The sequence below is a fragment of the Podarcis tiliguerta genome (genome assembly GCF_965153285.1).
Source record: "Podarcis tiliguerta genome assembly, chromosome: 1".
NCBI lineage: Eukaryota > Metazoa > Chordata > Lepidosauria > Squamata > Lacertidae > Podarcis > Podarcis tiliguerta.
The window spans coordinates 126,876,701-126,901,788 of record NC_139534.1 but is presented as its reverse complement, the minus strand read 5'-3'; the positions used below and the strand labels follow the sequence as shown (position 1 = coordinate 126,901,788).

The following is a 25,088-nucleotide window of genomic DNA, read 5'->3' as shown; positions in this document are numbered from 1 at the left end:
GGAGCACTAAACCATAGTTTAGCAATTCATGCAAACCAGGCCACTATTTATGGTAGCTGCTGGCACTGTTTATAGTTTCCCTACCACTGCTTCCTATACAACAGAAAGCTGATTTTTCTGAAAGATATTATCCAGTCCCGGGGCTGCCAAGATGAACTTACAGCCTGCTGAGGCTATTGAAGAGCCATTTCTCAGAGAGAACCTAAGCAGTTCTCTTCACAGTGATGTGAAGTGGAAGGCAATGCTGCAGAGTCATATTATTATGAGGACCTTTTGCTACACATGCAGTATGAAACTAGGATGATAGCTGTGATTAAAATGGCAAAGAGGACCTCTTTTTTTTTTAAACATTTAGTAACATTTATTTCTGCATTCGGTATCAAGTACATAAGTGCAAATATTCAGAGTCCATAATTAAGTCCTACAGAGAACGTCATACAAATCTGTGATACATGTTACAAGCCGGAAGTCTTCAATTCCCATACATGTTGATCAGCCTGTTGATCCCTTAAGAACAAAAAAAAAAAGTACTGGGTGGGTTGGTTTTGCTTGATTCTTCTTCTTTTTTTTTTTTCCTTTTAGAGAGTTATACAAAACGGCTTATACCATATCATTACCGGTTTCTCTTTCGTTTTTCATTACTTGTGCTGGAAAAAACACAACAACACTTAAGGACGTCTGTCTACGATTCTAGATAAGTTAGTAAAGATAAACTCAACCAGCAAACCCAGTGGACACAGAAGCAAAACCGCATCAGTGCACTAAGCAGGAAAGCCCTAGCGACATGTAACATTAAAAGTTATCGAAGCAATGCCAATAGAAGGAGGAGGAGGAAGAAGAAGAAGAAGTAGTAAGAGAAGCACTAGGAAATAAAAAATAGAAAGTTCAATAGTATTTTTAGGCTCTCACCATCATGCACTTGAGAAGCAACACAAGAACCACACTTAGAACACTTTTTTCTCTTTACTATACTTTAGTGCTTGACACACGTGATTGCAAATAGTCTAAGAGAGAACAGAAACAGCAGGAGAGGAGAAAAAACAGCTGCTTCGTTGTTTCACATCTCTGAGATCATGGTGTTTGAAAGAGAGAGGGGGGTGAAGGCAGATGTACCAGGTTTAGAGCCCTCCGGCGGGCACCTCAGCTGCGTTCAGTCCAAACGTCCCTTTCCTTTCCAGGGTAGAGCTCTGGGTGGAAAAGAGTTCTGCAATTCTGAAGCGGGAGTTGGCTGTGGACAGTGCTGACTGGCTGGCTCCCTATGACGTCACCCAGACCCTCGTCCCTCCCCATCCCTGGAGTATTTCTGCACTTAAAAAAACAACAACAACAACAACCCAAAAGTGCCTGAAAATTCAAGTGAAGTTCTTGTTTTTATTTTTAAAAAGAAAAAGCTGGACAGCCAACCTGAAGCCACAGGGCTGGGGGAGGAGAGACAGCCAGCCAGCTGAACCAGTGTTCAATTCACTCGCACTGCAGCTGAGGGACACTCTGTATGCAATCTTTCTATTTTACGTCTGCCTTCACCCAGAGAGAGAGAGAAAGAGAGAGAGAGAGACGAACAATAAATTATAAGTAAAAAGTAAGAACAGAGCTGTTTTCATCCCAGACTCCCTCATCATTCACGCCTGTAGGTGAGGAATTCTTGCTGTTGTTTCTACTCAGCCTTCCTCTTTGCGCCTGGGATTTTTGCTTGGATCCTAGAGATGAAAAGGGGAGATTAAAAAGAGAGAATTAAACACTGATTCAGACAAGCCGCTCCACGGCGTGTTTCATTTTCTCTGCTAGATAGCGCTCATATGGTACAGCTCCTTTCACTTAGAAACATTTTCAGCTAGGCTGCGCTCACTCATGAAAAGAGGCAGTCTCTTTTTGTATCTTCCCTTCTATTTAACCTAATTTGTACACCGATTAATTGCAAGAACCCCTCAGTGGTTTGCGTAAAACATCAAAGGTGCTTTAAAATGATTAATAAAAGTCAGAAGTTAAAAAGAAGTTGACTGAAAATATTTAAATACTAATAAAACCAGCAGTTAAAATATCTCCCCCCTCCTCTCTCCCCCTACACACAGAAATGTGCATGTCAACTTTGCACACTTGGGTATTCTTGCTTAAACAAAAACACTATTACCAGGTGCCAAAAATAGACAGTGGTTTGCCTGATTAAATCTCTGAAAGCCCCTCACCGCATGCCCAGTGAAAAGCTCCACAGAGATTTGGAGAGACCAGATCAGGGCATGAAAAAGCTAAGCAAGTGTGTTTGGACAGGACTGGAATTCACATTAATCACATGAAGAGGAGTCTGATTCTGCCTTTTAAAAATCCCGACAGGCCCATTTCAAAAAAGCCTTGATAGGCAGGGAAGGAGGCTCAGTGTAGGATTGCAATGCAGAATCATAGAGGGGAGGAACCCTTTTGTTTCATAGCTGATAGAAATAAATTGGTATTGTTAATATTATTTCGATTTCTTACCCTGACCTTCATCGTAAGGTTCCAGGGCAGGTTAAAACAACATAAAGAAAAGTAATATTAAAATCAGATAAAACAATTTACACCAGAAGAATTGGGGGTTTGTATTTGTGTGAGAGGTGTCAAAGACCAGGGTAAAGAGATATGTCTTCAGAATAGTGCAAAAGCTGTACAATGAAGGTGCCAGACAGACCACGCCAGGGCGGGAAATCCACAGCTTAGGGGCTGGCCTAGCAAATCCCATCTCCCCAGCTGCCTCTCCCAAAATGTCCAAGGGCTGTGGAACTAACAACGGCGCTCTCTAGAATCATAGAATCATAGAGTTGGAAGAGACCACAGGGGCCATCGAGTCCAACCCCCTGCCAAGCAGGAAACACCATCAGAGCACTCCTGACATATGGTTGTCAAGCCTCTGCTTAAAGACCTCCAAAGAAGGAGACTCCACCACACTCCTTGGCAGCAAATTCCACTGTCGAACAGCTCTTCCTGTCAGGAAGTTCTTCCTAATGTTTAGGTGGAATCTTCTTTCTTGTAGTTTGGATCCATTGCTCCGTGTCCGCTTCTTTGGAGCAGCAGAAAACAACCTTTCTCCCTCCTCTAGGTGACATCCTTTTATATATTTGAACATGGCTATCATATCACCCCTTAACCTCCTCTTCTCCAGGCTAAACATGCCCAGCTCCCTTAGCCGTTCCTCAGAAGGCATTGTTTCCAGGCCTTTGACCATTTTGGTTGCCCTCCTCTGGACACGTTCCAGTTTGTCAGTGTCCTTCTTGAACTGTGGTGGCCAGAACTGGACACAGTACTCCAGTACTCTCTGCTGATCTGAACCCTCCATAAGGTCTGTGGGGAAGAAGGCAGACTCTTGCAATGCAAGAATCCTCCCTAACAATAGAACGGGAGAGGATCAGGCCAGATTAATCCTTTGTAAGATTCTGCCACCTGAAAAATATGTAACTGTGAGGAATACAATTCGAGAGGCGAGCTGCAGGCTGTTTGTGGACACCCCCAAGGGAAGATTTGACCCTTCTGCCCTGAACCATCCCTACTGTAGAGTTGTCAGTAACTTGACCCTCTAGGAAAACATTGCGTTAGGAGACTCACTTTGCCACGACGGTATTTATGTGGGTCCTCACAAGCCCCAAGTATTGGTCAATCTGTGCCTGAAAAGAGAGGAGGATGGGGGAGAGAAATCAGTGAGGCATCAACATGGAAGAATCACAGAAGAGTTGGAAGGGACCCTGAGGATCATCAGGAAGCTGTGTTCAGGGAAGTTTTTAATGTGTGACATTTTAATGTATTTTTAATCTTTGTTGGAAGCCGCCCAGAGTGGCTGGGGAAGCCCAGCCAGATGGGCGGGGTAAAAATAATAAATTATTATTATTATTATTATTATTATTATTATTATTATTATTATGTTGCCCAACCCCCTGCAATGCACGAATCTTTCACCCAATGTGGGGCTTGAATCTGACAGAGGTGTTCTCCAGAGCTGATGTAGCTAAATCATCATCATTTCATTATTTATACCCTTCCCATCTGGCTGGGTTTCCCCAGCCACTCTGGGCGGCTTACAGCTCTCAACAAACACACACTTTGGTCATAATCCCCGAGTGAAAAATCTCCCAAACTTTATAGTAATATTTCCCATTTGCCCACTGTCCATTTTGTAATAATTTGTGTGCAATGGGGACAAAATAATTAGTTAAAAAATAAGGGGAACCGGGGCGGGGGGCGGGACACACACGCTCCCACTGCCAAGAATAACTTATCCCTGAGACCTATAGACTGCATTAGGAAAAACAGAGCCAAGTGTGCTAAGTGGCTCTCAGGGTGGTGGGAAGCAATGGGGCCAGGAGAGAGGAGGGCAGGCTCTGGTGCTGGAATACTGTACTGCAACAAAACTTGTTAAACCGTTTTCCCAAGCTTGGGGAGCGAGGCATTTGGGCTCTGCTTCAGACAGAAAAATGTATTTGGCCTTTATAGATGATGCTAAATAAATAAATAAATAGAAAATCTTTTTTTAAAAAAAAGAAGAAGAAAGAAACCCACACCAAATGGCTAGCAGCCAACTTTCTCCAAACTATCTATGCATTACTCACCAGTGCATCTCATCGCTTCCCTATCTTTGCAAAACAATTTTTTTGTTTTGGAAGAGGAAAAAAAAAAAAAGATCTAGAAAAGCCCCAAGCGTGTTTTCAAAATAAAGAATACAGGCTGAGAAGTAAAGAGAAATCTATCATCTATCTATCTATCTATCTATCTATCATCATCTATCTATCTATCTATCTATCTAGCTAGCTAGCTAGCTATCTCTATCTATCTATCTATCTATCTATCTATCATCTATCTATCTATATCTATCTATCTATCATCTATCTATCATCTATATCTATATCTATCATCTATCTATCTATCTATCTATCTATCTATCTATCTATCTATCTATCATCTATCTATCTATCATCTATATCTATCTATCTATCATCTATATCTATCTATCTATCATCTATCTATCTATCTATCTATCTATCTATCTATCTATCTATCTATCATCTATCTATCATCTCTCTATCTGCACAATGGATTCGGAGAGCTGCATGCAGCTATCATTAGTTTGAGGCCACTTTGCACATGACAGCCACCATATGGCGACCCTTTTGAATCACTCCACGGAGTGGGTGTTGCTTCATGGTGAGCTATTCATGTCCAGCATGCAAACCATGCAGTTTAACTTTTCTCCATCCCGCCCACCACAAAATACTGGAAAAGGAAAATACTGCATGTTAGGGAGAGAACAAAACTACCTGAACCCCAAGAGTGAGCTCCAGCACGCAAACAGCTTCCACACATGAATAGCCGCAACGTGGAAGGATTCACTGAATCGGCTTTCGCTTGGTGGCCCCTGACATGTACACTGCCCCATCAAAAATGGTTTCTCTTTGATCAAACCTTCAGCGATCTACAGAATGGGCCTGATGGCTGCTTAGGCCCTCCACCTTCTGCCACAGATTTGCTGCATATAGATCCACCAGCAGAGTTGATTAGGATTGCACCCTAAAATGGCAACCCAGGACTGGATCAAGACCTTTAGAGGCCCTAAGCCAGGCATAGGCAAACTCGGCCCTCCCGATGTTTTGGGATTACAACTCCCATCATCCCTAGCTAACAGGGACCAGTGGTCAGGGATGATGGGAGTTGTAGTCCCAAAACATCTGGAGGGCTGAGTTTGCCTATGCCTGCCCTAAGCACTTAAAGATTTCCATAGGATCATAGAATTGTAGAGTCGGAAGGGATTCTTGGGTATCTTGTCCAACCATACGCAACCGTCCGAAACAGGGATCGAACCTGCAACCTTGGCGTTATCAGTACCATGCTCTAACCAACTGAGCTATCCATGTTTTGGTGTCCCAATATAGATCTAATTCAAAATATAAACAATAATAAGCTGTAAAATAACTTTTTATTCTTCGCAGTGAAATGAAACCTACAGTAAGATGGGAGATAATGTTTATTTTTGTGTACTTCTACTTTATTCCATGCTACAGACAAGTTAATTACCACCTTACAGCTGAATCTTGTGCTTTCTTGCTTTAATTAATATAGACACAATTTTGTCTCAGAATTCGTAAACTGAAAAGTGGACTTGCTGATCCATGGTAAATCTGGCAATGGAAAATTTCTGTGGTGCCCCCCTTCTCTTGATGCCCTAATAGGTCAAGGTCAAGGTACCCCTGACCGTTACGTCCAGTCGCAGACGACTCTGGGGTTGCGGCACTCATCTTGCTCTATAGGCCGAGGGAGCCGGTGTTTTGTCTGCAGACAACTTCCGGGTCATGTGGCCAGCATGACTAAGCCGCTTCTGGCGAACCAGAGCAGTGCACGGAAATGCCGTTTACCTTCCCGCCAGAGCGATACCTATTTATCTACTTGCACTTTGACATGCTTTTGAACTGCTAGGTGGGCAGGAGCTGGGACCGAGCAATGGGAGCTCACCCTGTTGCAGGGATTCGAACCGCTGACCTTCCGATCAGCAAGCCTTAGACTCTGTGGTTTAGACCACAGCGCCACCCACGTCCCTTTTCTTGATGCCCTAAGCATGTGCTTATTTTGCTTAATGGTTAATCCAGCCCTGTGGCAACCCCTCTGGAAATTGTTCCATTCATTTCTTGTCTCTAATCAAATGACTTTTATGGGTGTTTGAGACACAATAGGAAACTGAAAAACTTGTTTGTCAGCAGATAGAATAGATATGTGCATATTGCTTAATGTGTTTCATCACACCATCAGTTCTCTGAAAAAGATGCTCACTGCAGCTTCCTTCATGGTGGCTGAAAGGTCTCCAAGAAACTACGCAAAGCCACTTCTGAGCTGGAGAGGAGGTGGGGTTGCGGGCCCACCCCTCCCACTCACACAGGGGCTGGCTCTTAGCCCCGCGAGAAGAGGGAATCCCCGGGAGTGCCTACGACCTGGCCCGCCAATCGGTGGGCTGGGGAGGCGTGGCCTAGCCTATTTAAGGCCGGTGCGCCCAGGGACCGTCCTCTTTGCCCCGTTCCAGCTGCCCGGTTTTCCCATCCCACCCACCCTTTAGGCTTAGCTAGCTTTGACCTTGCTATGGACTCCGGTTGGTCGCCGCAAGGGGCCTGGTAGGAATTTTTCCAACTTGGCGCACTTCCAGCCATTTGGTTTTTTTGCCTACCTCGTAGCTAACGTCACAACTTCCTCGGTATTGGCGGTTAGGCATTGGCGGGGGTAATTGTTATGCAAACTACACAATCTCAACTGTTCATGAACCCCATGGCTGTTGGGGAAAGGACTACTGCCTTTCAACATTTCTTTAACAACTCCCTGATTCCTCTTTTGGAGGTCCACCTCCCTAACTGGGTTTTATGGATTAAGGAAACAACTGCAAAATGGGCCTTCTACATACCTGGTACTTGTCGTATACGACAGGTAGAGTAAACATTGAGACCACAGCTAGAGAGAAGGAAAAAGAAAGAGCATTACATTCCCAGAGTTCATTGTCTTTTTTCCCTTCTTCTTTTGCATAACATATGTATTAAATGAAGTTTTCCAAGCACTGATACATTTCGGAGGGAGACCCTGAAATAGGAACAAAAGTTTAGGAAGGCTCGTCATCTTTATAGCTGCAAGTCTTTCTCGTGCTTAGAGCTCACTGTGAATTGTGTTCCTGATTGAAAGAAGAGGCAGAAGAAATGAATAATAAATCTCAATTCGAGGAATGGGAAGAGCTAGAAGAGCAAGAGTGACAGAGAGAGAGAAAGAGAGAGAGAGAGAGAGAGAGAGAGAACAAATTTATTCAGGCAATTTGCTTTCTGTGTTAAACCTACATGCAAACAGGAGGAACAGAGACGAGAGTGCTAAGTTCCACCATACCCATCACTTTCCAGTTTATGGAGAATGAAGGTCTAAAGCAGGCAGCCCCCTTCACACACTGAAGCTCCTCGCCTGATTTAGAACCCCAGTTACACAGGTTGGGTTTTGTACATGAGCATGCTAGAGGCAAAGGACAGAATGCGTGTGAGCCAGAGGGCCCATGTTCTGTCACTTTCCACAAGCTGCCACTTGGGGTTGACACCCTGGGCTGGTTCTTACAATAACTGATATACTTCATCTCAATAGTTGGAAAAAAGGAACATCGGAAGCTTCCTTATACCAGATCAGACTATATATCTGTATAGCCCAGTCAGGGTGGCATGGTGGAGCGGCGGCACTTACCAGACCACCTAACAGCTGTGCCACTGATGCTCACTGGGACTGAGAGGGGCGAAGCAGCAGGGAGGTTGGCATGGTGCAAGCACAGTGGCGTAGTTTTCTGAATCAGAACTTAAATAAGTCTCTATAGGACTACCAGCCAAGAAGTTATAATTGGTCTGGTTCACGCATAACACTAATCCATGGTTTACTGAAGTGTGCTTTAGTAAACCATGGATTAGTGTTACGTGCAAATCCTGCCCAATGGCTAAACTCTGGTTTGTTTACAAATAATTTGAAGTCATGGTTGTTGTTGTCTTACCAACCTTGGTTTACCTATTATGTGTAAACCCAGCTTTGCTTGGCTATCCCCCCCCAAGCTACAAAGACATGAGGCCAGAGCAGCTTGAAAACAAAACAAGCTTTGGGGAAACAAGCTGTGGTTTGTTTGATCGTCTTTGAGAGAACTTATGGTTAAGTCGTGGTTTGTTTGTTTTTGAAATGGATTAAAACAAACCATGGCTTAGCATTCTGTGCGAACCAGGCCAGCAGGAAACAATTGACACTGTACGGAGAACGTATTTCACTGGAGTTGATGAAGCTGTTTTGTCCCAAGAGATACTGCTGCCTAATTTCAAAAAAGATATCTTAAAATAAATGATTGACCTTACCCATTATCAGAAGAGTTAGGCCATTGAAGAGGGCTCCAACGTAAGTCAATAGCCACATTAGTACTGCAAACTGAATTAGAAAGACAGTAATTACATTACAAGCACACTATATTGACAATAGAAAAGTGATAGGAGATCCAATAGACATTTAAAGCACATCACTTACCCAAAGAATCCTGGGAATTGTAGTTTTCCTTTGCATAGCTGTGTTTCCAAGCATCCTTAGTAAACTACAGTTCCCAGGTTTCTTTGGAGGAAGTGATGTACTTTAAATGCACACTTAATGTGCTTTAAATGTATGGTACAGAAAACTCAGGAAAACTTAGCTTTATTATTTCATTTTCCTGATCATTATCCCCCTAGATTTATTTAGCTAAATCTGGGCTAAAATGTCATATTACAGTATACAACTGAGAGTGAATTGTGCAAAATAAGCAAATATATCATTTATTTGCACAGGCTGCAGAACTGAGTTTCCACTTGGCACAGAACTGGGCTTTCTCTTAATGCAAAACATGTCTTAAAAAAACCACACCTTTTATTATAAGAAATGAATAATATTCCTAATAACATACACAAGCATAAACACAACTAAACAATATAGACATAGATAACAGTGTCTGAAAACATCAAATCCCAAAGGCAGATGAGGAATAGGATTTCTATGTTATATGTTTGTGTTTCTTTGACATTTAGGTCATTTCGGGGACTACCCTTAAAACAAAACCCCCAAAGTGCTGTTACAAATTTGAATGCTTATTTTACGAGTTCTATATCTGCATATCCCTGACTGGGATGTGTGTCTCACCATCTTCCTCAGAACATTTTTTTTTAAAAAACAGAAACAAAACCTCCCAACCAAACCGCAGACTGCATGCCGCTGTATATATACTATATTTGTTTCAATTAACCGATTTATGGAGGCCCTTTTCCCATGGATTACTTTTAATTCTACACTGCCTTGGAAGAAATCAATAAGTAATTAGCTCACATGGGCACATGCCCAAAATACATGTGTGCAATGCACTCAGGGTTTTTTAAAGCACCCCCTACTCCGCTGCGAACAGGCCTGTTCCAGCCCTTAGGGCAGGAACAAAGGAAGGGAGACAGTCTACAATGGCCTCCTCCTTCTGAATTAAAATCTGTGTATTTATCTTAGATCAGGTCTCGAAACCAGGGTTCTTCAGCCTTGAGTCTCCACATCATCTCCCAGGACCTTGACGACTGGCCAAGCTGGCTGGGGATGATGGGAGTTTTAGCCCAATGACACCCTCTGTTGCTCAGCAACATGCAGGACTCTCCTCAAGTGAGGTGTCAGAGGGGGAGAAGAGCCAGCAGAACTTGGGACTGTCCTGCTGCTGGGTAGCAAGGGCAACCTCTGACTCCTCTCTACCCCTCTGACTCCATCGTTCTGCCCGGACACTGAGGCCCAACTCCGAAGGCCTTCTGGTGGTTCCCTCCCTGCGAGAAGTCAAGTTACAGGGAACCAGGCAGAGGGCCTTCTCAGTGGTGGCACCCGCCCTGTGGAACGCCCTCCCACCAGATGTCAAAGAGAACAACAGCTACCAGACTTTTAGACGACATCTGAAGGCAGCCCTGTTTAGGGAATAATAAATTATTATTGTTGTTGTTGTTGTTGTTGTTGTTGTTGTTATCTCTAAGTCTACACTCACACTATTACACTCCGCCTCTAAGCCTGCCTTGGGAGGGCCTCCTTCCCCTGACCCCTTCCCCTTGTTCGCTCAAACCCCCCGCTTCTAGCACCTCCCAGTTCGCCCCTTCTGGAGACTGCTCTTCAGTGTCCCACCACTAGGATCTGGGATCTAAGTCATCTTCTGTGATCTCCCTTGGGGGGCTCTTGGGTGGGCGCCACCCACCACTCTTCCTCATCCAGCCAGTCCCTGATGTCTGGCTTGGCCAAAGCAGCCTCACGGGCCAGATGGCAAGGCCTGGCGTGCTTCATTACACAAGAGGAGCCCGCTGGATCAACCCAGGGGCCCATCTAGTCTGGCATCCTGTTCTCACAGTAGCCAAGGAGGTTCCCACCCCAGAAGCAGTAAATTCCATATGTGAATTATGTCTTGCATAAAGGAGTTATTTGCCTGCTCTAAACTGATCCACTTCATTGGGTGACCCTGTGTTCTGGTGTCATGAGAGAAGGAAGAAATTAATAATAATAATAATAATAATAATAATAATATATTTATATCCCGCCCTCCCCAGCTGAAGCCAGGCTCAGAGCGGCTAACAACAGTAAAGTAATATATCATTCTAAAATCAATTCATTATAAAATCAGTTCAAATCAAATTAATGGCAACCATTGGGCTAGAGTTCTGTGAAGATTGCCAAAGGAGGGGGTCAGGCTGTGCCTTGGCCAAAGGCCTGGTGGAACAGCTCTGTCTTGTAGGTCCTGCAGAAAGATGTCAAGTCCCGCAGGGCCCTAGTCTCTTGTGATAGAGCGTTCCACCAGATCGGAGCCACAGCCGAAAAAGCCCTGGCTCTGGTTGAGGCCAGCCTAACCTCCCTGTGGCCTGGGACCTCCAAGATGTTTTTGTTTGAAGACCATAAGGTCCTTCGTGGGACGTACCAGGAGAGGCAGTCCCATAGGTACGAGGGTCCTAGGCCATATAGGGATTTAAAGGTTAAAACCAGCACCTTAAACCTGATCCTGTACTCCACCGGGGGCCAGTGCAGCTGGTATAGCACTGGGTGAATGTGATCCCACAGCGAGGACCCCGTAAGGAGTCTCGCCGCGGCATTCTGCACCCGCTGGAGTTTCTGGGTCTGTCTCAAGGGCAGCCACACGTAGAACAAGTTACAATAATCCAGTCTGGAGGTGACCATCGCGTGGATCACAGTGGCTAGGTCAGGGCGAGAGAGATAAGGAGCCAACTGCTTAGCTTGGCGGAGATGGAAAAATGCCGCCTTTGTTGTAGCTGCAATCTGCGCTGCCCTCTCCACTCCATTTGTAATAGCAGGACTCTCCCTTTTGAAAGCCTCCCAAGGCACTGATCTGGAAACCCAAGAGGTCCCAAGTTTGACTAGCCTCTAGTTTTTGCCGCCCACGTACTTTTAAGGAATCCACCAGGTCCTGGACCAGGAAAAGCCGCCTGAGTTCTTTGACTGTGCTGTTCACGTACGACTGGAGGCAATCTGTGTATTTCTGAATCTGTTCCTGGGAGAGCGACATTTCCATTTCCAAGTAGCTTCTGTCGAAAAAGCGTAACTCAGATCATGAAAACACCAGTGTTAATGCCAAGCAGTTCCCCCACTGGGGTCTTCTCCCCCCCCCCCTTCCTTGCATATCTTTGGACTGCAGACAGAAACATGCAGACTATACGGGGCACATGCAGACCATAATATGGCTTTCTCCTAGGGGTGGAGAATTCTGTCCATTTCAATTTATTTCAGTTTCTCACTTTTCCAATCTTCAGTTCAACCACATTTCCACATAATTACTTTTCCAACATCTTCTTGGGTTTTTCTCCTAAGGTACACAATTTTGCCTAACATGTATGTTTTTAAAAAGTTATTGTTTATTTCATTAAATTTATACACCGCTTGATGGGATTTAAAAAAAACAAACAACCTTCAAAGCGGTTTACAAAAAGATTAAACAATAAAAGAAAGAAAAAATTACTACCCTACTTCAGAACATAACATTAACATACGTTTGTGCAAGCAGTTTTTCCTAATGGTGAAAATAACAGAAAATGCATTCTAATATATATACATTTCTATGCAGACTTTCCCCTAATACATGAATTTTTCACATACATTTCTGGTTGGGGAAATGCATTGCAAAATTCGGATAATGATTTATAAAGGATAGCTTGTGTTTTGGTTTGCAAACTGTTTTGAGAACTGCAAATCTGCCACAACCTGAAGTTACTCCCATACCCCACCTCCCACTGGACCCAATTCACCACCTCACTGTTCCTCCAGACCAAAAGCCTATTGTCTTGCGTTCTCCAACTGCCAGAACCTACCCACAGTGGTCTAAACCACTGAGCCTCTTGGGTTTGCCGATCAGAATGTCAGTGGTTCGAATCCGCACAACGGGGTGGGCTCCCATTGCTCTGTTCCAGCTTCTGCCAACCTAGCAGTTTGAAAGCACACCAGTGCAAGTAGATAGTTACTGCTGCAGCTGGAAGGCAAACAGTGTTTCTGTGCGTTCTGGCACTCATCACGGTCTTCTGCTGCGCCAGAAGCGGTTTAGTCTTGCTGGCCACATGACCCGGGAAGCTGTCTGTGGACAAACACCGGCTCCCTCAGCCTGAAAGCGAGATGAGCGCTGCAACCCCATAGTTGCCTTTGACTGGACTCAACCGTCCAGGGGTCCTTTACCTTACCTTTATCTTTACCGACAGCCTTTCTATAAACTCTAATGATGCATTTCCTTATCCTTTTGTGTCTCTCAGATCCCTGATACACAACCCCATGCCTCCTTTGAACACCACCCCTCAGTTCTTCCCTATCTGGAGAATCTTGACCAGCCACTGTTGCTCCCTTGACAGAATCACCTTGTCCACTTGCCTCCCCAAGAGTTGGCCTTGAGAAACAGGAAGAGGACATTAAGAGGCGGGGAAAGGTGCAGGTAAGAAGGTGGAAATTGGGTCCATGGGAAGGAACAGCCTTGATAATCTGTCCAGTTCTTGCATTGCTTGGTTGTCTGCAAACTTGTGCAGGAGCTACTATGCATTTAGCAGATTTTCTGCTCTGCTTTTCTATTAAGCGTGCTCAAAGCACAACATATATACAAAGAACCACATGCTCATGAAATGACACAAGGCAAGCAGCCCCACAGATTCAGGAGGCCGGCCTCAGATGCCTCCTTCCCACCAGGCAGGTGGTGTCCAGACACCTGGATTTAGCAAGCAGGGAGTGGGGAAGTCGCAGTGGCAATTTGTTGTTGTTGTTGTTGTTGTGAATCTGAATACGTGCAGCTACTCACACAGAATCAATTAAGGTTTGGCAGACAGCCAGAAGGCAATCTGAAGGAGTAAGTCTGCCTGGTGATAAAAGAGGCATGGAGACAGCTCCCTGATTGGTCAAGCTCTGTCAAGGGAGTGATAATTAATGGCCTACTAACTGGAATGTGTTACTTCGTGAGTTCAGAGGTTCAGAGTTCTGTGTGTCAGTGTAGGAGTTGTGAGTCGTGTGAGAGAGAGCTAGCAAAAGATACGTGTTCTGTTCCTGTAAATAGTCCACTGAATATAATAAACACCTAACTACAAGTTCCTGGCTCCTGCTTCCTCTATCCTGTCTGCAGCCAAGTCGCCAATTGCTTCCGTGGATTTTGCGTTTACTCTGCTAGGTCTGGCTAAGGTCCTGCAACTAGTCGGAAAGTTGCGAAACACCAAATAGGTTTTGCCAATAGTTTTGCTGGCAAAATTAAGTGCCCTGGGTAATAATTGCAGAGCACTCACTTGAATGGGTGGCCTTCATCGGTTTTCTGCACAGCCTGTAGGACTGACTTGTAGATTCTGAAGCTGATGGTGGCGGAGAGAGCCGCTAGCGCCAGGTACGCAATCACGCTGACGACGCTGAACTGGGTCAGGGAGAAGAGCAACAGCAGGACACTCCCAAACATGATGCCTGTCTGCTTGATGTCACGCCAGTATAACAGGTCAATAGCTGGGAAGAGAAAGAGCGGGGCGGAGAGGGAAGGCAAATCGTTAAAACCAGGCTCTGGAATGGTGACAACGAAGCCTGCCACTGCAAATACAAGAGTAATGAGCTCTTTGGCAAAGTTGCAACCGGGGTAAGTAATTACAGTTGTGTAAACAGAGCCGAACAGCCCAGCCTAGCAAAGCCAGGCTGGCTAAGTCCATTAAAATTCATTCAGTGCAGTTTACTGATGGCCAAAATGCCTTTAACCCAGGTGTCGCAAGGTTTAACCCCCCTGGGCCGGTTCACTCCAGCAGAGATTCCTCCATGGGCTGGACTGAGTGATCACGCCCATGATTTCCGGCATTTGCGTCTGCGCAGACATGATTTTCACCGTCTGCGCCTGCACAGACATGATTTCCAGTGCCACAGAAGCGAGTCCCCGCGCCGTGCTGTGCCAGGGTTAGGTGGTTAGTCTGATGAATTGGAGTGTTTCCAGCCAAACTTGCTCTGGACAAGCGTCTCTATAGACAGGTATCCCACACCCCCCTCCACACTTACACTTGTTCTGCTCGTGCACAACTGCATATACGTGCCACACCGGGAAACAAATAAATAGAATCATTATCAAGAGAACTGGTGAGTCCGAAGAGGAGGTCAGTGAGAGCAGAAGAGGCCCTGAAGAGACCAGAGGGGCTTTGTTTAGGCTGCTCAGCCTCCCTGTCTAGCAGCTGATGTGCGAGGTATCATCCAGATTCCAGCCAGCCCCAGAGCTTCAACTCTAGATATTTTGGTCTGAATTGAAGAGAGAGCTGGAGAGCAGGGGAATGTGGCTTTTTTTAAAGGGTGCTCCCCACTTGCCTACACAAACTACTTCTCTCTGTTCAGGGAACAAGCCCTTCTGCAACACAAATTACCAGTGGGAATATACAGTGGTGCCTCGCAAGACGAAATTAATTCGTTCCGCGAGTTTTTTCGTTGTGCGAGTTTTTTCGTCTTGCGAAGCACCGCTGCATTTAAACACTGACAACGGCGGGGAGGGGCGGGGAGAAGCAGGATAGCTGCTGCAGCCGGTACCTCAGACTCACCCACGCGCTGTGGCCACCGTGCGATGCGGCTGCTGGAGGGCGGCGGGGCTCAGGAGCGCGACTCCAGGGAGAGAGAGGCGCTGGCGGCAACGGCTCTCTGAGGGGAGCGCGCGAGGGGGGTGGGCAGCGGCGCGAGGCACTAACCGTCAGCCGGAAGGTGGGAGGGAGGCGGAGGAGCGGGGAAGCGAGCGTGCGTGCGTGCAGTGCGCGTCGCCATGACACGAGAGGCAGGGCCGTTTCATCTAGCGAAGCAAGCCTGTAGGAAAATCCGTCTTGTGAAGAACCTCAGAAAACGAAAAACCCTTTCGTCTTGCGAGTTTTTCGTCTTCCGAGGCATTCGTCTTGCGGAGTACCACTGTAATTCCAACATGCTTGGAAAACTGCTTCCACTATAGCCCTGTCCCTATCCTGTAAGCTTAAGGCTAGTTACGACTGCTCTTGGACAATATTGGAAACTTTCGCCTGGGCGGGGGGGGGGGGGGGGCGGGCAGCAACAGGTCTTGCTAGGGCTCTGCAGGGCTCATCACAAGCTGAGAGTTACAAAGGGCAGCCTTTCCCAGAGTTTTACCCAAGCTATTAAGCACAAAATGGACATGTGAGTATCTGCTGAATGGGCTTTCGATTCCTAACCCCTTTTGATCCAAACAGACCCACAAGGTAGCATGCATGAATCTCAGGTAACTGTAAAAGTTTAAAACAAAAATCTAAAATATGCCCAAATCTCAACAACTATAAAATGTTGCTGCTGCTGCTTTTGTCATTTGTATTATTAATTTTAAAATGGAGCAATAAGAGAAAGATTTCAAAGCCCTAGCAATATGAAAGTTTATTGTGATCCAATCTGTTGCAAATTAAATTAGAGCAACCCTTGTGAGTCTCCCCAGTGAATTCCACAATAAGAGAGCCACCACCAAACAACCCCTGCTCCTTGTAAGCCTCAGGTGGCAATTGAACAGTGAGTTTACTTAGGAATTACTACTACTACTACTAATTTATATGTTGCCCATGTGACTGGGTTTCCCCAGCCACTCTGGGCGGCTTCCAGAAAATTATAAAACCACAGTAAAACATCACACATTTAAAATTTCCCAATGCAGGGCTGCCTTAAGAGGTCTTCTAAAAGTCAGAGAGTTGTTTGTTTCCTTGTTTCCACAGGGAGGGCGCCACCACCCAAAAGGCCCTGTGCCTGGTTCCCTGTAATGTCACTGCCAGAAGGCCCTCAGAGCTGGACCTCAGTGTCCTGGCTGAACAATGCAGGTGGAGAAGCTCTTTTGGGTATGGAATCATAGCACTGAAAGTGACCTCAAAGGTGAACTAGTTCAGGGGTATGGAAACTTTCTCAGTCCGGAGGCCCCTTCTAACTAACCTCCTGGGGGACCATATGGCTGCGGTGAGTGGGGCCACGGGCAAAAGTGAGCAACAAATGTAAATGTTACCTTTGTACAACTGGCTACTTTCTACCGGCCTTCACATACCCACAAAGAGCAGATTGGTTTCTGCATACATAGACAAGCAAGAATCCAAGGGCACATTCCAGACATGCAAAAACATTTGGAGACACTGAGCAGTGTGTCTTGGTGAATTCTGAGGACATATGAAGAGCTGCATTCTTGGTCCAATGCAGGAAATCTACCGCTCAGCTCACAAAAGCATCTCGAATAGCCCAGCTTTTAAACATCTGCCTACCCAGATGACACAGCAACGCACAGATCTTCCCACCACCCGCTGTCAGAATTCTTGGCTAATTATATAATGATCCGTTAGCATTTATTTTGACTCAGAAGCTCCCGTTTGCCATCTGATCGTTGACACTTCCCCCTTTCTTCTGAAGATGCCTTCCCCTCTTTGAAGCGGGGGGAACATGGCGTGCGTTTGTTTGAAGGAAGAGAAGAAAGCGGTGACTGCTAATTCAGGCGCATCAGCAAAGATCCGACAAGGAATCAAAACCTGTGGCTGGGAGGTGTATGAACAGGAGACTGGGAAGGAGAAGCTGCTGACATCATCTGCCAGCCAAATGAATGAATAATGAATAGCTTTTGTACGCCTCAAGCATCTATCCCCGTGTAGGACTGAAGAATTTCTTATTGATGTTGGCAATTTCTCCATGTAAGGAGTTTGTTGTCATCTACCTTCTTTCATATTTTTATTTTGCCTTTCTTCATCTCCCTCTTTTATTTCCTTAGTGTCTCTGACTCAGGGAAGACCAGCGGCGCCTAGAATTCCCCAGGGGAAATTTCCTAGTCTTATTAAAGCTCTTTTCATCTTCCCCTGAAATTCCTCAGAGGTTTGTCCATGGAGGAAATGCCAAATTAGCCAAATTGGGTTTTGCTTTAGGAAAACGCGGCAAAATTCAGTGACAAAATCGTGGTGTGCTAGCTGCTGCAACCCATGGAAAACGTGACTGGTCTTAAAACAGTTTCAAAATTTCTCAAATGTTTCACTCCGAATTTGTTTCAGATATGACTTCAGGTAAAACTTCCATGTCTAATCTAGTCAGAGTTCTAGCATTGAATCCTTCGAGGGCAGGACTGTGAGGTCTTTACATGCTGATTCTGTATTATTATTATTTATTGTGGGATGCGGGTGGCCCTGTGGGTAAAACCTCAGCGCCTAGGACTTGCCGATCGCATGGTCGGCGGTTCGAATCCCCACAGCAGGGTGCGCTCCCGTCGTTCGGTCCCAGTGCCTGCCAACCTAGCAGTTCGAAAGCACCTCTGGGTGCAAGTAGATAAATAGGGACCGCTTACCAGCAGGAAGGTAAACGGCGTTCTGTGTGCTGCGCTGGCTCGCCAGATGCAGCTTGTCACGCTGGCCACATGACCCGGAAGTGTCTGCGGACAGCGCTGGCTCCGGGCCTATAGAGTGAGATGAGCGCACAACCCTAGAGTCTGGCAAGACTGGCCCGTATGGGCAGGGGTACCTTTACCTTTACCTATTGAATATATGGACTGCACTATACCTGGGGGTCTCAGGGAGGTTAACAGAATAAAAAGTCTGTAGAGCTGCAGAATTCAGCCGATTAATTCATAGGAAACATTTTGATGGACCAAAACCCTAATCAGTTAGCAGAATTTTAAAATGCACACATTTGTAAAAACTGCAGATAGGAAACTTTTTATGACATGGCACCAGGCACTGAGTCCTCTGAGGATGAACCACACACCCTGAAGGCTGAGGACCTTTCAGAGCAGGCAGGGTCCCCAGGCAGCACAGCTGAGGATCTGCTTGAGGGACCCTCTGGAGGGAGACCTATTGAAGCACACCTCAAGCTGCCAGGGGGAAGGAGATGGGGCCATCCCCAGCCCTTGAGAATGCTGGCGCCGAAAGGTCCCAGTCAAAGAGAAAGCAGCTTGTGTCTACAGACCTGGAGTCGTCATGCAGCCACTGAGAAATAAACATGCAACCATTGGAAATGCAAAATAGCTGCTCACTGGATAAAGGTAAGGGTAAAGGGACCCCTGACCATTAGGTCCAGTCGTGGCCGACTCTCGGGTTGCGGCGCTCATCTCACTTTATTGGCCGAGGGAGCCGGCATACAGCTTCCGGGTCATGTGGCCAGCATGACTAAGCCGCTTCTGGCGAACCAGAGCAGCTCACGGAAATGCCGTTTACCTTCCTGCTGGAGTGGTACCTATTGATCTACTTGCACTTTGACGTGCATTTGAACTGCTAGGTTGGCAGGAGCAGGGACCGAGCAACAGGAGCTCACCCCGTCGCGGGGATTCGAACCGGCGACCTTCTGATCGGCAAGTCCTAGGCTCTGTGGTTTAACCCACAGTGCCATCTGCTCACTGGATAGAGCATCTTAATCTAAGGGTGTGGGTTTGAGTCCTTCATTGGGCAAAAGATTCCTCTGGGCAAAAGATGACTCTTGTGGTCCTTTCCAATTCTATGATTCTATGCTTAAGCAGGAGACTTTTTTAAAAAAATCAGAGCTGAAAAGTGTGCTTTTGTGACCAACCTCTGCAGTCCCCAAGAGCTGTCCAGGGTCCTGAATCTGAAGACAGACCTGCTCCCCGTTACTCACTACAACATTCTGCTGCCTGCTCTTGGTTGTTTTCTGCTCTGAGCTGGTCCTCCAGTTTGTTACCCTTGCCAGGAGGAGGTCTGCAGCTCACAGGGAAAACCTGTGTCTTGCATGCAAAGGGTCCAAGGCATCACTGTGAGAACAGAATTCTGGATGAGATGGGCCACCGATCTGATCCAGTGAAATCTTCTTATGTTCATGTTGAGTATCTGGCATTCCAAAATGCAGCTGGGAAATGCTCCTGCCTGAACCCCTAAAGATCTGCTACTTGTCAGGGCAGATGCTTCTGAGCTAGATCAATCACAGCCTGACGTATGCAATATGTTTCTGTTGGCTTTCAACCCAGAAGAGAGGGAGTGGGAAGCCTCATTGTACCAGCAGAAGTCCAGGCATGGCCTTCTAAGGGAAGTGAATCGCATTCACGGTGAGCCACTATGCAAGATCCACAGTGGATTTACGGTTCTTGCTTTTTTTAAGGCGGGCGGAAATCTCTGCTCAGGAGAAATAAATGAAAGAGCTTACTTATGGATGTAACCATTACTGATAGGGATTCATTTTTTTGACAGCACTACTGGAAAACAAGGGAAAGGGCTGGCTCATTAGGAGATTGATCCTGCACAAACAAGCAGATTCATCACCTGGCAAAAGCTGTAAACCAAGAGGTGGCAGCAGCTCTGAGGCCAAAATGGCTGCAGCTCAGTGTCGGAGTGTCTGTTTTGCATGCAGAAGGGCCCTGGGTCAAACGCTGGCATCTCCAGGTGGGGCTGGGAATGTCCGCTGTCTGTAAACTTGGAAAGCTGCTGCCAGTCAGTGTAGACATTAGTGAGCTAAATGGCCCAATGGTCTCACTCTATATACAGTGGTACCTCGGGTTACATACGCTTCAGGTTACAGACTCCGCTAAGCCAGAAATAGTATCTCGGGTTAAGAACTTTGCTTCAGGATGAGAACAGAAATTGTGTGGCGGCGGCAGTGGGAGGCCCCGTTAGCTAAAGTGGTGCTTCAGGTTTAGAACAGTTTCAGGTTAAGAACGGACCTCCGGAACGAATTAAGTACTTAACCCGAGGTACCACTGTAAAGAGGGACGCAGGTGGTGTTGTGGGTTAAACCACAGAGCCTAGGACTTGCCGATCAGAAGGTCGGCGGTTCGGATCCCCGCGACGGGGTGAGTTCCCGTTGCTCAGTCCCTGCTCCTGCCCACCTAGCAGTTCGAAAGCACCTCAAAGTGCAAGTAGATAAATAGGTACCACTCTGGCAGGAAGGTAAACGGTGTTTCCGTGCGCTGCTCTGGTTCACCAGAAGTGGCTTGGTCATGCTGGCCACATGACCAGGAAGCTGTACACCGGCTCCCTCGGCCAATAAAGCAAGATGAGCGCTGCAACCCCAGAGTCGGTCACGACTGGACCTAATGGTCAGGGGTCCCTTTACCTTTACCTACCACTGTAAAGAGATTCCTGGTCTTCCAATGCAACAGTGTCTCATCGCTCACTGTCATGGCCATTATCCACCAGCAAAAGATGTGGCAACCTGAATTCACATCTGAAAATTGGCACGGATCACATTAAAAATGCCTCTTATCTCATTTCCTTGATGCATACTATATGCCAGGCAGTGTTTCTTTTCTGGAACTTTCTAACAATGTCTACTAACAAGTAAAAAAAATAAATTTGCAAAACAAATAATTTGAAGAGCGTATTGCTGACAACACTGAAGCAAAGAATAAATAAAAAATCTTTAAATAGCACCAGTCAAGGGGGTAGATGGAGTGTTAGGGCAGGGAAACTGCAGAGACGCCATATGATTTATTTGCATCAGTCTTCGATGCAGGAGATTTTGGAAGGAGAAAACTGCATGAACCTGGTTTCCCACCCCCACCCCACTTTCAGAAGAAAGGGGCCAAAATATGAAGTTCAAAGAGTAATTTACAAATTTCCTACTTGCAAGTCATTGGGTCTGGAGACCACACACCAGAAAGGTTTTTAAGAGCTCAGGTGCGAAATTATTTATTTCTGAACTAGAATATGTAAGTAGTCACTTAAAACATTTTTAAAAGGAGAAACCTAAGAGGAGCCAGCAAATTACACACAGCGTTTAAGCTATCTTCTCTTGCAGGGAAATGAGTAGAAAGCAATATTAAAGCTAAAGAAGAACGGACCTCTCTTTTTTGTTAACTTATTTATGGATACTTACTCACAGATATATAAAAATACATACCCAATAAAAAGTATCTTCTTACAATATACTAAGAGAAACCTTAGTTTTAAAAAGTACAAAGTCAGAAAGAAAAAAAGGCAAGAAAATGGCAGAACTTAAAAAAGGGAAAGGGAGAGAAAAAGGAAAGAAGGGAAAAGCTAAAGATAGAATAGAGCAAAAGGACTTTCAGCTCTTTGTCCTGCGGCTATATATAATATTCATTCCTTAAAATCCAACTATTCTATCTTCTATAAACCAGTATTTTTTCCGATCTTCAAATTCCGCTATTACAAGTTCATTTTCTCTTTCACACACAGTCCATAAGAAATTTTCAATCCTTAACAAATGTCAGTAATGATTTTTCTCTAATTAATCATGTCTCTAATGAAAGAAGAACAAGCCTTGCTGTGAAAGAAGCAGCATGGCTTCTGCAAAGAGAGGTAACAATTCACCAACCCTTTGGCATTCATTTAGCATCAACATAGGGTAGACATGTGCTTTATAAATATGTGGTGTGTTCCACAACTAGTTCAACAAAAACATCAATGTTAACAAGAGACAACTACACAAAGGTCCAATTCTATGCTATGGCTTGTTAGGGAAGTAATGTACAATCAAACTGCAGGTATCATAAAGGTTATCACCATTGCTATGTTTGAAATATTATGAATTGTTCTTAGTTACGCAATCTTGAAAACGGCATCATAGAGAAAGTTGTGAAGACAATGATCAGGGGATTGGAGAAATTTATCTGTGAGGACAGGTTAAAGCATTTAGGACTTCTGAATTGGATGAAAAGGATGGCGAAGGGAAGGATTATGAGAGAGGTTTATAAAATTATTCAGGTCTGGAGAAGATAGATAGAGAGAAGCTTTTCTCCCTTTTTTTGTAAGAGTAGAAATTGGGACTCATCCAGTGATGTAGACTGGTAGAATCAGGACATGGCAGAAGACAGCACCTTCCTAATCCAAATGCATAATTGACCTAGGAAATTTGCTGCCACAAACTGGGGCAATGGCCACTATATTACAAGACCTTAAACGAGGATTAGATGGCCCTCAACATAGGACGTGTGGAAGTTTTCAGCTTTCAAATTCCAGAAATGAGGGGCGCTAAAAACTTGCAACACGACTTGGCAATTCAAAAGATATTTAAGTTAAATTAATACAATTTAGTTTTGCTTGGTAAATTAAGTGTATATAAAATTGCATATAAATCCTTAAAAAACGATTGCCAAGTACTTGCAGTTATATTATCATATTTATTATTACTATGAATATTACTACTATTTATCATTATTTATCATTTTCAGAAAGTAAAATTAAAAATACTTGGTTTTCTGAAAGCAGCTTCATCAAATGTAAATAACAAAATAACAGATTTGAATTCTTCACACCCAAAAATGTATTTTAAAGACCCCTCACTGAAAAAATGTGCAGAAATGAAGTTTCCTTTCCCTAAAATGATACAGCATAAGCCAGGGGTGGGAATGCTTTTCAGCCCAAGAGCTTCACTCCCTTCTGAGCAACCATGTGATGGGCACATGCCAGTGGTGGGCGGGGCCAGAGGCAAGTCCCTTGGGGAGAAGGGGCGGGGCCTTGGAGCATCCCACAAGTCAGACAGAGAGGACCACAGGGCTGCATTTTGCCCCCGACCCTGAGGTCCTCCTCCTCTGACATAAGCTGTGATTGCTAAACGAACCATGTTAGGAGGCAGTATATATATATGTGTGTGTGTGTGTGTGTGTGTGTGTGTGTGTGTGTGTGTGTGTATATATATATATGTATGTATTTCTCGCTATATGAATATCACCTCATGTGCTGTCTTCAAGCCCTTTCCTTAACAGCACTCTAGGAAATAAGATTCAGGATCAGACAGACCCTTTGACTCATTCAACAGGGTTTTCTGTATATGTGCTTAGCAATAGCAAAAGGCCTTGCTTTAGACCAGTGTTGTGGTGCCAAAACTGATTTACCTCACAGGAGACTCTGACACCTGGGGGGGGGGGAAACATTTTTAAGTACCTGTATTGGTACTGACACACAGTCAACACTGTTGTTGTTTTCCCCACCCCACCCCCAACCTTCATTGGCAAGATTTACACTGTAAGTTCCATGGGGCAGAGACCTGGCCGTTTGCTTTCTGCTATTGATATGTACATTAATGGCACTACGTAACCAAATCACCTTCCTCATCCTGATCTCGTCCAGCCTCTTGCAACACATGAGGTGAAGGATCACCATACAGTGGTACCTCAAGTTACATACGCTTCAGGTTACATACATAATTCTGGAATGAATTAAGTACTTAACCCGAGGTACCACTGTATTACCAGATACCAGGCGCCATACTATATACTTCGGAAGAAAGTCTAATTTCTACAGTACCCACAACCCTTCACCTAAAATGAGGAATTGTTCATCATTCCAATGAGGAATCAGCCATTTTAAACACATCACAAGCACACAAAAAACCTGGTGCTCTTAGAAAGGCAATGGGTTGGATCCCAAAGGCTACTACAAAGGGTTTCATATGTTGGAGAAAGAATACAATATACAAATGCTACCCCTCCCTCCTGGGGAACATTTAGACATCATGCCAAACCATGGTTTCCAAAACCATAATTTGGAGTTATGCTTGAATCTACATCCACATACAGTGGTACCTTGGTTTAAGAACAGCCCTGTTTACGAACAATAATGGCACCTCAGGTTACAGACGCTTCAGATTACAGACACTTCAGGTTACAGACTCCGCTAACCCAGAAATAGTACCTCAGGTTTAGAACTTTGCTTCAGGATGAGAACAGAAATCGTGCTCTGGCGGCACGGTGGCAGCAGGAGGCCCCATTAGCTAAAGTGGTACCTCAGGTTAAGAACAGTTTCAGGTTAAGAATGGACCTCCAGAACGAATTAAGTTCTTAACCCGAGGTACCACTGTATTCGGTTTACGAACTCCGCAAAACCGGAAGTAGTGTCCCGGTTTGTGAACTTTATCTCGGTCTAAGAACGGAATCCAAACGGTGGAAGGGCACCGGCGGCAGGAGGCCTCATTAGGGAAAGTATGCCTCGGTTTAAGAACGGTTTCGGTTTAAGAACGGACTTCCAGAACGGATTAAGTTCGTAAACTGAGGTACCACTGTATATATACCATGGCTTGGGAGGGCTGCCACCCAAGAAATTAAACCATGGTTTGAAGCTGGTTTTCAAACCCAGTTTAAGTGGGATTTGCTGTTATGTCTGAATCCACAAACCATTAGGAAGCCACAGAACTGTGGCTTCTCGTCATGAGGCTGTTGTGTCATGGAGATGGAGAAT

The 25,088-nt window shown here is 45.2% G+C and overlaps 1 protein-coding gene across 4 annotated transcripts in view; it reads right to left on the bottom strand.

Moving 5' to 3' along the window:
* Nucleotides 1–335: 335 nt before the first annotated feature.
* RTN1 (reticulon 1) overlaps nt 336–25,088 on the bottom strand; it is a 133,060-nt gene continuing 108,307 nt past the window's right edge. For 2 of the 4 annotated variants that reach the window (XM_083436017.1, XM_083436019.1), the window contains 6 exons: nt 14,283–14,490; nt 11,924–12,062; nt 8,853–8,922; nt 7,397–7,443; nt 3,571–3,629; nt 336–1,697 (listed from right to left, as the gene is read on the bottom strand). In XM_083436017.1, the coding sequence (XP_083292143.1) occupies nt 1,655–1,697; nt 3,571–3,629; nt 7,397–7,443; nt 8,853–8,922; nt 11,924–12,062; nt 14,283–14,490 (566 nt within the window). In that variant the 3' untranslated portion in view covers nt 336–1,654. Of the gene's footprint in view, nt 2,768–3,280; nt 3,630–7,396; nt 7,444–8,852; nt 8,923–11,923; nt 12,063–14,282; nt 14,491–25,088 lie in introns of all 4 variants that reach the window. The other 2 variants (XR_014510163.1, XM_083436018.1) reach the window with 2 other exon arrangements.